This window comes from Marmota marmota, unplaced genomic scaffold, assembly GCF_001458135.2.
Source record: "Marmota marmota marmota unplaced genomic scaffold, marMar, whole genome shotgun sequence".
Classification (NCBI taxonomy): Eukaryota; Metazoa; Chordata; class Mammalia; order Rodentia; family Sciuridae; genus Marmota; species Marmota marmota.
Genome location: NW_025999982.1, coordinates 9,045,398 through 9,061,322, shown reverse-complemented (window position 1 = coordinate 9,061,322; position 15,925 = coordinate 9,045,398). Strand labels below are relative to the sequence as shown.

Sequence of the window (15,925 nt, the reverse complement as noted above, 5' to 3'; positions counted from 1 at the left end):
GGGCCCCGGAGCATTGGGCCCTCCAGTCCGTTTTTTGGCAATGGAGCCTGATGTCTTTCTCCACGATATCGTGGGTAAACACTTGGTCCTTGTCTGTTTTTTGATAACGGAATACCTTCTATGGTGGTTTGAGAACGGCATTCATTAGCCCAATGTTTCCCTCTACGGCATCGTGGGCAAATACCCGGTATTCTATTCCTTTGATACCTAGCCTTGTTAAACCCTCCTCCTATGGGGCAACTCCTTTTAAAATGTCCTGTTTGATCACAATTATAGCATGTTTTTGGCCTGGCATCTAAAGCCTGTTGTACTGCTGCTAAGACTTGCCCTTGTTCATTAATGTCTCTACATAATTTAATATATGTGTTTAAATCTTCATGTTTCCATGGTCTGATGACCTCTCTGCAGCAACGATTTGCTTGGTCATAAGCCAGTTGTTTTATAAATGGCATTGCCTGTTCTGTATCTCCAAATACTCTAGATGCTGTCTGAATAAGCCTATCTACAAATTCAGCGTAAGGTTCATTAGCTCCTTGTATTACCTTAGATAATTGTCCTTGTAAATCTCCATGCCCCTGTAAAGTTTTCCATGCCCTAACTGCATCTACAGCAATTTGTGCGTATACGCCAGGATCATATTCAATTTGTTGCCGTTGACCCTCATAAGGTCCTTTTCCTAATAACATATCTAGATTTCTTTGAGGGTAACCGGCTGCTGCATTTCGCCTAGCTGTCTCCATGCAAAATTCCTCATTGGCAACCTTCCATAACAAATATTGTCCTCCATTTAGCACAGATCGACACATGTTAGCCCAATCTGCTGGCGTCATGTCTAAGTTGGTAATGGATTCGACCATGCTCACAGTGAAGGGTGCTTGCGGCCCGTAGGTTGTTACAGCCTCCTTTAATTGCTTCACTGTTTTGAAATCTAAAGCACGGTGAATTCGTTGCCCTCCTGCCTGCTCAAGTACAGGGCATGCTAATCTTTGGGGTCCTGCCTCAGGATTCCGTCCATCAACTACGGGAGTTGAGGGCCGCTCAGCTGTAGATGGAGCTGTTGGTTGAATTACGCCCTCTGGTGATAGAACGGGGTTAGTAGCAGCCTCCTGTTGTAATTCCCCGCCTGATGGTTGTTTTTCCTCTAAGCTTTCTTTCTTCAAATCTTCCTCTGTCTGACTAGCTTGAGAGACCTTCTCTTTCGCTTGACCTAACATGTTTTCTACCATAGTCTGGACCTCTAACAATTTACTTAACAGTCTTTCGGTTTGTTTTTTACTAGTTTCTAATCTACTATAAAGGTAACGCAACCCAATAAGATAGCATAAAACAAAACCGAAACAGAATGAAACAAAAACCGAACAAAGAATAGTTGTATCAATTTTCTCTTTCTCAGGGCCGAACAACTTCAAACCTTGAGCCAACCATTTTTCCCAGTTTGCCTGAGAAAATTCTAGGGATAGGCAGCTTGAAACAAAAACAAGATAAATCAAAACGAGAGCACATTGTTTTTTGAAATGGTCACCCATTTTGTTGCCTTCCCTCAGGGGCGAGCAATTTTACTCACCTCCAAGCTTCAGGCGTTCCCCGTGCGGGCCGCCAGTTGCCGCAGTCTGGCTGGGCACAAAATCACGAGCCACTCAAGCAGGAACAAAGTTTATTTTTTGAAACTGCCGCCAATGTCCGGTACCGCCCGGGCAGATTTTTTCCACCCACGCGGCCTCCTCCCGGACCGCAGAGAGCTCCTCCCCCGGAACTCCCTCCTACTGTACTTCCCCAACCAATGGGAACTCTCCAGGAGTCCCGTAGCCGGCCTAGGTGAACAGCAGGAGCCCAATATCCATATGAATGCAAATCTTAACATAATCATATCATCTCAATGGCTAGCTGGCATCACCTTTCGACCAAAAATGCCATGCATCATATACTTGGCTCTTAGCAGGGGTGCTCAATACTGAGCAACATCTCCAACATCTCCACTTTTTATTTTAATTTTAAAGACAGGGTCTTCTTCAGTTGCTGAAGGTCTAGCGATGTTGCCCAGGCTAGCTTATGATCCTCCTGCCTCCTGGTAATCCCGAGTGGCTGGGATTACCAGTGGGCATCCCTTCGCCCAGCTATTTTTCTCCTCCTCCTCCTCCTCCTTCTCCTCCTCCTCCTTCTATATTATATGCATTTTTAAAATTTTTATTTTATTTATTTTTATATGGTGCTGAGGATGGAACCCAGTGCTTCACACATGCTGGCCAAGCGCTCTACCACTGAGCCCCAGCACCAGCCCTACTTTGCTTCTTAATAGAAGGGGAGCTGAGGCCCAGATAGGGTCAGTGACCTGCTCTAAGCGACCCGGTGAGTTGGCAGTGTCAGCAGAACAGGAATCTCTGGGTCATCGTCTGGCTGCAGTCTGATCCACAGACAGGACAGGAAACCGGGCTTGAGGCAGGGCGTGAGGGGTGGGGTTTCCTCACCCGGAGCTGAGCTCAACTTCCCCCTCCCTGAACCTCCTAAATCACCAAATCAGGGTGGGGTGCCCTCTTGATGGGGAGGGAGGCTGCCAGCCCTGGATGGCCAAGAGGCCTGTCACCCAGTGCAGGGGCCTCAGCAATAATGGGGTAACTTTTGGGGAAAGGACTTTGATTAGTGTTGGGGAAGGAATGGCGAAGAGACTTTTTATCTAAACTTGGACTTTTTATCTGAATACAACTGCAATGTTTGCCTATTTTTCCAGCTTTATTAAAGTTTAATGGAGAATAAAATATATATTGTGGTGAGCCATTCTAATTAGACCGTGGCCGCCATTAGAAGATGGCGCCGGCTTCCACTGTGGCCTGTGACAAACAACTCCTAATATGGAGAATTGGCATGCAATCCCTTCCTATCCTATGAGAAAGGTCCACGTGGCAGCTTAAGATTGGTATGCGGGAGGCTTTATTAGGCTGTGCTTGGGCGCGCAGCGGGGGGTCGCTAGAAGATGATACTTGAATCAAGGCCTGAATAAACTGCTGAAAGAAGAATCCTGTGTCATGTTTTCCCTTGCTGGCGAGGGGTCGCGACAATATATAATAAAAATTGTATATATTTAGGGTTCACAAGATGATATTTTGATTAAATGTGAAATGATTAAATGAAGCTAATTAATCTATCCATCACTCATGCACTCATCAGTTTTTGCGGTGAGAGCATTTAAGATCTGCTCTCTTCCTAATATGTAAGTCTATAATTCATTATTATTAACTACGTTGCCATGCTGTGCCCTAGATCCCCAGAACTTATTCATCCTAACTGAAATTTTGCCCTCTTGAACCAATGTTTGCAATGTTTGCTTTTAATAAAAGGTCTTTATGTACATATAATCATAAATTGCTCGTGTAATGAATATGATTTTAAGATACTATATTAAAAAGTATTTTGAGCCAGACACGGTGGTGCATGCCTGTAATCCCAGTGGTTCTGGAGGCTAAGGCAGGAGGATGGCTAGTTCAAAGCCAGCCTCAGGAACTTAGTGAGGCCCTAAGCAACGTAGTGAGACCCTGTTTCTAAATTGAAGAAGAAGGAGAAGGAGAAGGAGAAGGGGAAGGAGGAGAAGGAGAAGGAGGAGGAGGAGAAGGAGGAGGAGGAGAAGGAGAAGGAGAAGGAGAAGGAAAAGGAGAAGGGGAAGGGCTGGGGATGTGGCTCAGCAGTTAAGCACCCCTCCGTTCAATCCCTGGAGTTAGGAAAAAAAAAAAAAAACAACAGTCTATAAATGAATGGCAAAGGGAGTGGGATGGGAAAATCAGCAAAGCAGGGGACAGTGGACCCAGCAGGTTTGAGGCCAGTGCTCGAAGGTGTGTGGGCAGCAACCCCAGGACATGCAGTGGGGCCTCCTGTGCCTGGGGTGGGTGAGGGGCTTCTCTGAAACCCTGTGAGGATGGTCCACGGGGTCCCACACACCATGCAGGGGAGAAGCCTGAAGAGAGAGGATTTAATCAAAGTTGTCCAGGCGCTTGGTCAGGACAAGACTGTGTGTGCCTGCAGGGAGCTGCTAAGGAGCAGTCTCGGGTCTGCTGGCTGCTGACATGGCCAGCTCATTGGGGCCGCAGACAGGTCTGCGGAAAGAGTCCCCACGGTGGAACAGGAGCATCGCTGGCTCTGCCCAGTCCCTGGGGAAATCTCCCCAAGCCTCTGACCTGAGCCTGGGCTTATCCAGCTGCCTTCAGACACACTGGTGCTTTCCAGTTACCCTGACGGGAGGAGGGGCACACTGTCATTGCCGTTTCTGGGATCCAAGGAGGGGGCTGCCTCCAGGCACTTACTGGGGGCTCCAGGTTAGGCTATGCCAGCAGGGCCAGAGTCAAGTCATCTCAAGCCAATTTGTCCAGGCCAATATGTCCAGAGCCGTTAGGAGCACAGCCGTGCACCAGGTCACTGGAGTCTCACTTTCTCTCCGTCACCTGCACAATTGCAAGGAGAGACAGCATCTGCCTCATGAAGTTGTGGGGGTTGTCTGATATATCATATGTGAAAACTTGGTGCATGTGCATGTTAAAAAAACTTAAAAAAGCATAAATATTAAAAGTCAAAGAATTCTAAATTTTTTTCCTGCACTGTATAGATCTATTAAAGGATTTCCCCCCCTGCAGTATTGGGGATAGAACCCTGACCCTTGAGTATGCTATACAAGCACTGTTCCATTGAGCTACAGCCCCAGCCTTAAAGGACTTCTCATTGTCCACCTCATAAGGGGCTGGAGACCACAAGGGGGACAGGACAGTGATCGTGGGAGGAAGGGGCTACTTCTGTGCCCTGGCTCACTGGTTCCTGCTGCCGTGATGGGGACCCTTCTCCCATTGACTTATCTACCTCCCCTTCTCCCGGTCCTCTCTGTGATTTTTTTTTTGGGTGTGTGTGTGTGTGTGAACTATGCAATTGTCATTTCGTTCCTTCCCCCCGCCTTTTTCATAGAGAAACAAATGTCTGAAAATAAACAACAACAATAATAAAATCATCTTTAGTGTTTTTTTTTTTTTTTGTCCCAACATTTAAAAAAACAAAAGATAGCAAGGAGGTAGCTCACGTTTCCTTGGTCCTGTTGCATAGTGGAACAGGAGGGGCCATCTCGAGTGGCATATCAGACTCACATACACATCCTAGTTTTGTTTTACTTCTGTGGTGTTTGGGATTAAGCCCAAGGCCTCATGCACACTAAGCACATGCTCTACCACTGAGCTACATTCCCCAGCCACACCCTGAGTTTTGGACTCCGAGGCACCTAAGTCATAAACTTGGACTGAGAAGACCTTGGACTCTGAGATACACACCTTGTTTCAGGTTCCCACTCTGCTTCTTTGGGGCTCTGATTTTTTTTTTTTTAATTTCCTACTTCTAAAAGCTCCAGTTTTCTATTTTCTTAAATGGATCTTAATGGATCCCTAACAAGAATGAGTAAATCTTTCAGAACATTTGTAGAATTACTTCTGACATAGTAACTGTCATTATTAATAATCAGTTTTCAATATATCATGCTTTCACAACTTTTAATTTTACTTTATTTATTGTGTTAGCTTACTGTTACTGTGACAAAATAACTGGGAAAAACAAATTTACGGAGACAAGATATAGACCCTGAGGATACACCCCCAAAGTAGGTCCCACCTCCTACAGTTTCCATCACCTCCCAATAGTCTGTTCAGCTATGGTGAGGTCAGAGCTCTCATGATCCAATCCCTTTCTCAAAGCCCCACTTCTAAACAATGTTGAACTGGGGATCAAGGCCTTCAACACATGAGCCTTTGGTGACACTCCAGATCCAAACTATAACATGTATGTAGACATAAAATATTAATACAGAAAGTTCTAAGAGAAAATAAATCTAAAATTTATGTATGTATTTATTTTGCAAAACAGAACATTCTTTGGTTTTTGGTGCTGGGGATTGAAACTAGGACTTCCAGCATGCTAAACCTGTGCTCTGCCATGAGCTACACCCCAGATCTGGAACTTGGTGTTGATCATGATCTTAATGCCAGGCACTTTTTAGAGAAGAATACTAGGTCAACTATATACAAGTTAACAATTGGATATGTGAAATTTAAAAGCAAATCACAACTGTGTCTAAATGTTTCCTTTCTTTTTGATAGATTAAGGGTTATTAGACTTCATGTATAAACAATTCCTTTTTTGTTTTTGGTACTAGGGATTGAACTCAGGGGCACTCAACCACTGAGCCACATCCCCAGCCCTCTTTGTATTTTATTTAGAGACAGGGTCTCACTGAGTTGCTTAGGGGCTCATTAGATTGCTGAGGCTGGTTTTGAACTCGATTCTCCAGAGCTGCTGGGATTACAGGCGTGTGCCACTGTGCCCAACAAAAAAAGTATTTCCAATAATAAAATAAAGTAAATATTTTAATAGAGAAGGGTTTAAAGCCAGAGTAGGCAATTTTCCTTTGAAAAAATATAAGTGAAATGTGTTAATAAAATATATTCAAAATACATATTATTTAAAATAAATGCAAGCTGGGTGTGGTGGCACACACCTGTAATCTGAATGGCTTGGGAGGCTGAGGCAGGAGGATCACGAGTTCAAAGCCAGCCTCAGCAAAAGTGAGGTGCTAAGCAACTCAGTGAGACCCTGTCTCTAAATAAAATGCAAAATAGGGCTGGGGATGTACGGGAAGCCATCTGTGAATTATGAGGGTCTTCTCCCGGTATGGTAGCTAGGGAGATTAAGGTTTGGCATTGTGAACTATCCGTGGCAATAGATTGCCCAGCGCATGTGACCTTTCTCTCCGTTGTGCTAAGAAGATCCCTCCTAGTAGCTCTGGAGATGGACATAACCCGTTGGGAACTGGACAGCCCAGCTTTAGCCTTTTTTGGAGAAGAACATTCTATAGAAGGCCTTTGATGTTTCCCAATATAAATAAAGCAGGCACAGACTCCCTTTTGCCAGAGTCGAGAAGCTCCATCCATTTGATCAGCTTGTCCGTCCTGCCCCTGCTTTTGAAATTACTTTCTGTGGTTTTCTCATAGTTCTATTTTTCTTAGTTTTACTTCTCAGCCAGCCCATGTCACCAAGGGAAACCCCATTTCCGCTGCCCACGCTGGACGTGGGCGAGAATGATGTGGCTCAGTGGTGGAATATCCCTGAGTTCAATAGCCAGGACCCCTCCCAAATACATAAATAAAGAAATAAATACATAAATAAATGCAAAACTACTCTTCTCATCAAACTGACAAGAGTCAATATAAATGATGACAACCAAGGTACTGTGAGTTTTTGGGAAGAGGCAATCGCACATACTGCTGGATAAAAATAATTGGTAACACCTTTCAGAAAATGGGAGATGAATCAAAATCTGTTTTAAAAAGCCCTCCGTGGGTTGGCTCAGCATTTGCCCAGTGCCTTGATTTTATGGACCTGCATCTGGCACCTGCTTCTCTGGTTGTCATGGGAAGGGTAGAAAGTGCTGGAAAGTGGATCGATGGTCCTTAACTGGTTCCCCTGGAAGTGAGACCTGTCGCAGCTCCTGTCTCACAGGTCACATGAATCATCAAGGGGCTGCAAAGTACCATCCTTAGATTTTCCAGAGTTAAATACTGGCCAGCCCAGGGATGCTTACCGTGTTTCTCTAGGAAAAAATCCTACAAGCTCAGGACTGGAAAGAAGAGGTCATTTACAAAGGAGTAACAAATCTCATCAGCTTCAGAGCTTTCTGCTAATCACCAAATGTCAGAAGATGACACATTGATTTTTATAGACAGCCAGGGAAGCATTGCCATTTAGTTTATATCTTAGCCATCTTGACCGTGTGAGAATAACCAGAGGGCGTCACACATGTTAGGAACTAACCTAATCATTCTGTCCTAGTGTAAATGGACTGACGGGGTGGTCACTGAGCACAGAGGTGGTGTGGCTGGAGGAAGTGGGTCTTTTGGGTGTGCCCTGGGAGGGCTGTTCCCGAGAGCCCTTACCTGGCACCCCTCCCTCTGCTGCCTGACCCCTGCCATGAGCTGAGCAGCTTCCTCCACTGGGCTCTTCCCCGCAATGCACTGCTCACCTTGGGTTCAAAGGAATGGAGTCAGCCATATATGGGCTGAGACCCCTGAAACCTTGAGCCCCAAATAGACTTCCTCCTCTAAGTTGTTCTTGTCTGGTGTTTTGGTCACAGCAATGAAAAAACTAACAAAAACAATCTTGAAAATATTTGATGGGATTTACCAGTGAAGCCATCGAGGTCTCTAGTGTCAAGACAAATATGGTCTTTAGCAAGACAAAAATGCCATAAATATTTAAGAAAGAACTAATACCAAACTTAAATTCTTTAAGGAAATAGCAAACAATCCTAACTCATTTTATGAGATCAGAATTCCCTGACACAAAAGAAAGGAATTAGAAGACAGGAAAATGACAGACTAATGTACCTCATGAGCACGATGTCCTGAACGATATATCAGCATACTGAATTCAATGGTATGTAAAAAGATAATACACCACAACCAGATGGGATCTATCCCCAGAATCCAGTGTGGGTTAACATTTGAAAATCAATCAATGAAAGTTTCTCTATTAAAAAGGAAGAAAATCCATATGATTGTCTTGAAAGATATATAAAAATCATGTGAAAAAATGAGCACTTATTGTGCTGGGCATGGTGGTGCACACCTGTAATTCAGTGGCTCAGAAGGATGAGGCAGGAGGATCGAGAGTTCAAAGCCAGCGTCAGCAACTTAGCAGGGTCCTAAGCAACTCAGTGAGACCCTGTTTCTAAATAAAATACAATGCAAATGCTGTGTAAACCATTGTTATATTGTATTGCTTAGAAAATAATGACAAGGAAGAAAAACTATGCATTTTCAGTAGGTGCAATTTTTTTTTGCATAATTTTGACCCCAGGTTTGTTGAATTCATAGATGCAGAACCTGAATATATGGAGGGCCAACTGTATAAACTCAGTGCAATCACAGACATAATCACAGTAGGCATTTCTGTTGAAACTGACAATAGGATTCTAAACGTGTGAAAGGCAGGGGGCAGAGTAGCCAAAACAATTTTTGGGAAAAATACTACAAAATTGGATGGCCCATGCCAACTGATTTCAAGACTTATCATAGTCTAAAGAAATCAAGACTGTGTGATTTTGGAGTGGGGATAGATAATTAACACAATGGAATGTTGCAGGGGACAGACGAGGCAGGGTATCGAAGATAGCAGGAAACAGTTTTATTTGGCTGCAGCCAAGTTCAGAGGGTACAGCTTTTGCTGTAATCAATCCATTCCCTGAACCCTGAGTTCAGGCAGTTTCAGAACTTTATACCCAGTGTGTAAGGGAAGGGGCCCAGGAGTTCACAGTCTGCAGACATTCACACATAAACAGTTTCACTGTTCTGGGCAAGTTAACCCTGCAAGGACAGAGCCTGAGAAGGGGAGAGCTTCTCCCCATTCTCCTGCCCCCGCCACCAGCTGTTACCATGGAGCCAAATTAGTAACCTCTTCTCTTATCCTTGAAATGTAAACATCTCTCTGAAGCTCAGCCCAAGGCCAGAGGCCTGGTTAAAAGAATCTGGTTTTCGTATCACACTCTGCATTTGCAAACACACTTCTACAAACTATTATATATGTTGTTATTTATATTAAATAGTCCTATCGCTTCTCGGCCTTTTGGCTAAGATCAAGTGTATATTAAATAGTCCATAAATGTTTGTGAGAAACTAGTAAAGGAGCATTCAGCACCTGGAGTGCTGATCTCTTCTAGGCCGGTGGCCAAGCAAGACAGAGCAACAGGAAATAGAAGGTTTAACAACATTGAATTCTTTTATAGAGATTTTTTTTTTTTTTTTTTTTTTTTTTTTTTGCTAATAGTCCTAAGATAAATGGTGGTGAAGATTTCTGGAGAAGCTTCATTAAGATTTTCTGTGGAGGAGGGAATAGATTAGTCCAGAAATAGACCCACACCTGAAGGGGCAAGTGATATCCAACAAAACCACCAAAGCAATTCCACGGGCAAAAGGAAAATCTCTTCAATGGTGCTAGAACTGGGTGATTCTTACCTCACACCAAAGGGAAAAAAAAATTCGAAATGCACCATAGTCCTAAAGGGGAAAGCCCAAGTTGGAAAACTTTCAGAAGAAAACATTGGAGAAAATCTTTGCCTATAATAGATTTCCAGAAATATGGAATTGATACGGTATGCATTTTTTGATATTTCTCAACTTTTGCTCAGCCTAATGTTTTTGAGATTCATACATGTTGCTATTTTATCAGCAGTGCATTCTTTTTATTGCCAAATTATATTCCATTGTGAAATGCTATTTATGTGTTCACCTGTTGAAGGATGTCAGGAGGGAGTGCAGAGTATCATGTCTGGGGGTGATGCAGAGGTTCCATATCTTAATAGTGGTGATTGACACAGGAGCATAAACGTTTTCAAAACTCATCTAACCATACACTTAAGATGGGCAAGTTTTATTTTATTGAAGTTGGAACTCACTGCAATGAGTAAAAATTGAGTCCTACCCCTGTGCTCTGGATGAAATAATGTGTCTCTAAGTGGGAGGAGAAGAGAGTGGAATGAAGAGGGTGATCTGGGAGACCTGGATAGGGGCACACCTGTCCCCTGTCCCCAAGACCAGGACAGAGTCCTCTAGAAATACTGGGGTCTGAGAATGCATTGTATCATTTCCTTACTTTCTGAAAAATTATCTTGGGAGGTGGAGATGTTTTCCTTTCCCACCCACCCTGACATGGTAGAGATTATACAAAACAAATTCATGTGTCCTAAGTGAGGGGTGGAGATTCCAAAGCTGTAAGCTCTTGGATTATAAAACCTGAGAGTTTTTTCTTTGAGTCTAGGAGTGCAAATGGTGAGGCAGTGAAAGGTGGGGTCTCCAGGCTGAGTGAGGGAAGGAATCATGGGCTCCCTGGCCCAGAGGGGACTGCATATCTCAGAAGAGAGCAGCTGGGAGGGTAAAATGATGAGTCCCACCCATGTCCTGTGCAGAGGGTGGGAATGGGGTTTTCCTCCGTGGAATGGGCTGGCTGAGAAATAAGAGCTAAGAGAAATAAAGCGGCGAAAAATCTACAGAACACAGAAAGTGGTTTCAAAAGCAGGGGCAGGATGGGCAAGCCCATCGGACGGATGGAACTTCTAGACTCTGGCAAAATAGATCCCATGCTCTATGGGGAAACATCAAAGAAGTTCTATAGAATGTTCTTCTCCAAAAAAGTTTAAAGGTGTTCTGTTCAGTTTCTAAAGGGTTACGCCCATCTCCAGAGCTACTACGAGGAATCCTCCTAGCAGAGTCAAGAGAAAGGTCACGTGCATTGGGCAATCTATTGCCGTGGGAGAGCCTCGGATAATTCGCAATGCCAGGCCTAACTCTCCCTAGCTTCTTGTCCAGAGAAGATCCTTATGTATTTCACAGATGGCTTTCCACAGATGAACCTGGGTGGGAAGCAGACCTGATGTCAAACTAAATAACACAACAATATCTTGCGTGCGCCAGACTTATCTTAATGGTCTCACTGCCAAAGAGCTTCACAGTGCGCTGATTAGAAAGAAAATAAGGGACAAATTCATCAGATGACTCCTCGGGTTCCTAATACAAAAGTTTTAAATCCTTGCAGTGGTCAAGATGGAAAAAAAACAGGAAAATTTTATACTTATAAAAAATCTCTTGGGGCTGGGGATGTGGCTCAAGCCGTAGCGCGCTCACCTGGCATGCGTGCGGCCCGGGTTCGAGCCTCAGCACCACATACAAAAAAAAAAAAAAAAAAAAAAAAAAANATTTGAGTCTTTTTTTGCTAGAAGCTTATGTTTATCCCAATTTTTTAAAAACATTTTTTATTTATTTATATGTGATGCTGAGAATCGAACCCAGTGCCCCAGGCATGTACCGCTGAAGCAGAAACCCCAGTCCGCCCCCCTGCCCCCATTTAGCCCAAATTTGAATGGAACTTGAAATTGACAAATGGTTGCAAATTCCTGGTCCCTTTGTCATCAACCCTCTGAATCTTTTTCAGTTTCTGGAGTCCTTGCCTCCTTTGCCCAGCAAGAACCGCTCACCAGGCTCCCTCCACCTGAGGTCTTCACCTGCAATAGGGCTGCCCCTTCTGCACCTGGCTCAGGCTCCTGGGGCACACAGCATGGACACTGAGCTCTACAGGACTCATGGAGGATTCAAAGTGCCCTATAACTCAACAGTGTGTCTGTCTGTCTGTCTGTCTGTCTGGGGGTGAGGGGTGGTACTGGGAGAGAAGGAGGTCAGACCCATTCATCTCTGAGACACCTGCCTGGTCCTGGGCATTCTTCTGGGCTGGTGGGAACATCTGCATAGGACCAGAGCAGAGGGACCCAGGACAAAGCATCTAAGTGTGGGTGTTTATAACCACCCAGAGCGATTCACCTCAGGAACCTGATGAGAGAGGAGGCACTATTCCTACCTTACAGTCAGAGAAGCCGAGTCCCCTCTGCCTGGCAGCTGTACCCAGGGAGGAACAGGCAGGTAGGGCACTCATGTGGGCTCTGCCTTCCTAGGTTCTTCTCAAGTTCTGAGGCTCAGGGTTGGGGGAAGACAGTATCCATATTCTCAACAGAGTGGGGTTCCAGAGGCAATTGGGGCCACCCAGGGGTGTTTCCTCCATTCTCTGACAGTGCTCCAAAGGCCGCATTTCCTGGGCACCTCCCAGGGTGAGCTAAATCCCATTAGGGTCCAGTGGTACCTGGGAAGAGCAACCCTTCCAGGACTGGGGACCGGAGCCTGAACCTCTCTCTGTGGCTTCTATTTTTGGGGACCCAACTGAACTCTCAACAGAACTGAAGGTCCAGGGTTGAGCAGTCTGCCCCCTCAGGAATCTGAGACCCCTCCCTTTGGAGGCTGTGGACTGGAGAGAGAAAGGGCGGCTCCACCCTCCCAGCGCTCACTGCCCTCTGGAAAGGGAGACCATACCAAAGAGCAAGTGAGAAGGACAGGAGACCTCAGAGGGCAGAGTGTGGGAGGGGGGACGCTCTTGGGACACTGTGCCCCTCAGGCAAAAGCAGCAAGGCTCCGGGCAAAGGCGACCTTACACAGGCCCGCTCGCGGTCATGGCAGTCTCTGGCCAGCAGGGGGCAGGAGCAGCCTGTCCATCACCCGGGCCGGGTGTGCTGCCTCGGAGTCCCCTCCTGAGTGCTACAGAAGACCCCTGGCTCCGCTTCCGTGCGGTCAGAGGGCGACACCTACGTGAGCAGGAGTGCTGGGCTCCTGGTGCCACTGATTTCCCGGGAAATCCTAGAGCAGATCACCAAGATGCCCGTGCTCCTATCCTCAGTGTCAAAGGGGACAGTGGCAACTGCTTCACAAGGCTTTGTGGAAATTAAATAAGATTGTGTGCACAGTGGGATGGCCTGGAGTTTCAAAGGCTTCATGTAATCCCTCTGGGTGTGGCCGGGACATTTGCATTTTAAAAATCATCCCCAGTTAAGTCTGAGGTGCAGACTGGTGTGGAAATTTGGAGTTAGTTGACCAGTAAACTCTAAATTACAAATGTGTTTTTACTCTTTTTCTTGAGGCCCCTTTTTTCCTACCTTGGGTCCGCAAAATTAAAATTCCCTCCTCTCTCTCCTCTGCATAATCTCTCAAATAGAAAATGTGGATTTCTCCCACAAACTGAACTTGAAGTGTTCAAACATTCACTCCTATGAGTTTTTGCACAAAGATTATCTGAACATTAGCTGACCCGTTGTGACAAGCGACCTCACACACCAGGGAAGACTGTCAAGATTCTCCAGTGCAGGAGAGAGCAGAGGTCCCGGGCCATGGTGTCTCAGTGGTCCCCTTCAATGGTATGGGGTCTTGGGTTCTTCGGGTTAGCTCTGCTGGACACCGGGGCCACAATGGATCAGGTCAGATATAACTAAGGTCATTAGTAGCTTCAACTTATTATTTCGTGTTTAATGACATCACACTCAGTGTTCCCTATAGCGTAGAGGGGAAACGGACTTGGTATCTAGTAATGTGTAGAGATTGTCCTGCATCTGAACTTACTCCCTGAAGAGACTATTAGACAGAAAATAATGTGGCATTCGGTACGTGGGGTTTAGTAGGTGCCATTGTTCCGGAGGCATGTTCCGGAGGCTTGTTCGGCAGCGATGCTTAGGGAAGCTGGCTGGGGCGGCGAGGCCTGGAAATGCCTTGCTCATGGTTCCTAGGGGTTGTGTGAGTCCACTCTATCTGAAAATTGCTGCAGGACACCTCGCCAGGGACTTTGAGAGCCAAGTGTGCCCTGTGACATTTCAACCCCACCTCCTGGTCAGGAGGTCTCTGCTGTCTTCGGGGAACAGAGGGAAATAAGCCTTAGTCAGGTCTCAGGTACTCGGAGTCCTTTCCTGGGGGGCTGGAGGTGGGCCGAGGAAGCCACCTCTGGAAGGAGAGCTTGGAAGAGGCAGGGCAGCCTCATCTCCGGGGAGGAGGCTGGCCTCTGATACAGGGCGATGTGGGGACCTGAAGGGGGTCCCCAGAACACAGCTTCAGAGCTGGCTAGGCGGGGATGAAGGAGTACCTCTGAACTCCCCCACGGTGGGCTCAGGAATGGACGTTTCTATCAGAGCTGATTCAACAGCTGAGGGAAGCAAGGCCCAGAGAACGCCAACGGCCTGTCCAAAGTCACTCAGCTGCTCAGGGCCACAGGAGGACGAGGACTAGGTGTCCTGCCTCCTGGCTGGGGGTCCCCTCAGGCCCTGCGGACGCTCCACTCAGGTTTACCTGATGCCCATCCGGGAACTTTCCCTGACCCCTCTGCTTTTCCTTAGGTCCCTGCGGCCTTAGGTTCCCCATCCAATGGAGCTCTGTGCTGCAGGGCCCCTGGCAGTGACCCCTGGCAGTGTTACCAAGGGCAGTGACAACTCTGGTCATTTCTTCTCTCTTGGCCCACCTCTCCCTCTGCCCAGGATCCTTGGGTTTCCATGATCTTGTTCCAGGGGCTCCCTGTGTCTAACCCCTACGCCACCCCGAGTTGGTGGGTTGAGGTGGGTCTTGCGCACAGTCTCCAGCCCCATGTTGGGTTCAGAGGCTCCTCTCCCCACCCCGGATCCTCCTATCTTTCTTCTCCTTCTGCGACCAAGCTTCATTCTCCCTTCAGTCGGCTGTGGGCAGTTTCCTGGTGCGTCTGCTGTGTGGCCTACTTGTGACCAGGGTCCTGATGGTGGCAGCCCCTGGTGGGCCTGAGCTGTAGAGCAGGGTGATGGGATCTGGGTTCACCTGGGAGGCGGTGGGCTGGTGTCAGCTGCTCCCCTGGGAGGGAGGGAGGGAGGGGCTGCACAGTAGACAGAGCCAGGGGTCACCCAGGTGGCATAGTATCTATTGGAAATGGCATCAGCTTGACCCTGTTGTACCCTGTCTCTGCACACTCATCTGGTTGCCACCGTTCACCATTTTCTTTGAACTTCAAACTCATGCTCCTGGTTCATGTCCTTGCACAGCAGCTGGGGCAGCCAGGTTTGAGGTGGTATCCTGACCCCAGGATGTGCACGCGCATACCAGCGCATACATCCTTACAGGTATTTCAGGTATCCATCCCCTCCGTCAGCGACCAGACCAGCATGCCTGGGAATCCGCCCCTGCACCAGCCCTTAAGTGGGGGAGAGTTGGAGCCCTAGAGCTCCCCACCAGGACTGTGCACCATTCTCTGTCCAGAAGGGAAAAGGAGCAGGTAGGTGGAAAAGGAAGATGGGATCTGGTGAGAAGGGGACATCATTGTAAGGAATAGAAAGGGACTGGGACTAAGAAGAGGTTCAGGTCAAAGAGGAGAGTTGGAAGACAGCCAGTGAATGGACACACTTCATATTCTGAATTCCTCCCCTCCTCTCCTTCAGCTCTCAGGGGTGGAACAAACCAGGAACAGCAGCAGGGGCTGCCTCAACTCCTGCCAAGCCCCTAGACCCTTGGGTTTGCCCTGCTGAGCCTGGGTTCTCTCA

General features: G+C 46.8%; 1 protein-coding gene across 1 annotated transcript in view; it reads right to left on the bottom strand.

Annotated features, from left to right (window-relative positions):
* The window catches only part of LOC125617511 (eukaryotic translation initiation factor 1-like), a 29,771-nt gene extending 14,764 nt beyond the window's left edge, over window positions 1–15,007 (bottom strand). Inside the window, exon 1 of the mRNA XM_048805724.1 lies at window positions 14,954–15,007. Coding sequence (XP_048661681.1) covers window positions 14,954–15,007 — 54 coding nt within the window. The remainder of the gene's footprint in view (window positions 1–14,953) is intronic.
* Window positions 15,008–15,925: the final 918 nt, after the last annotated feature.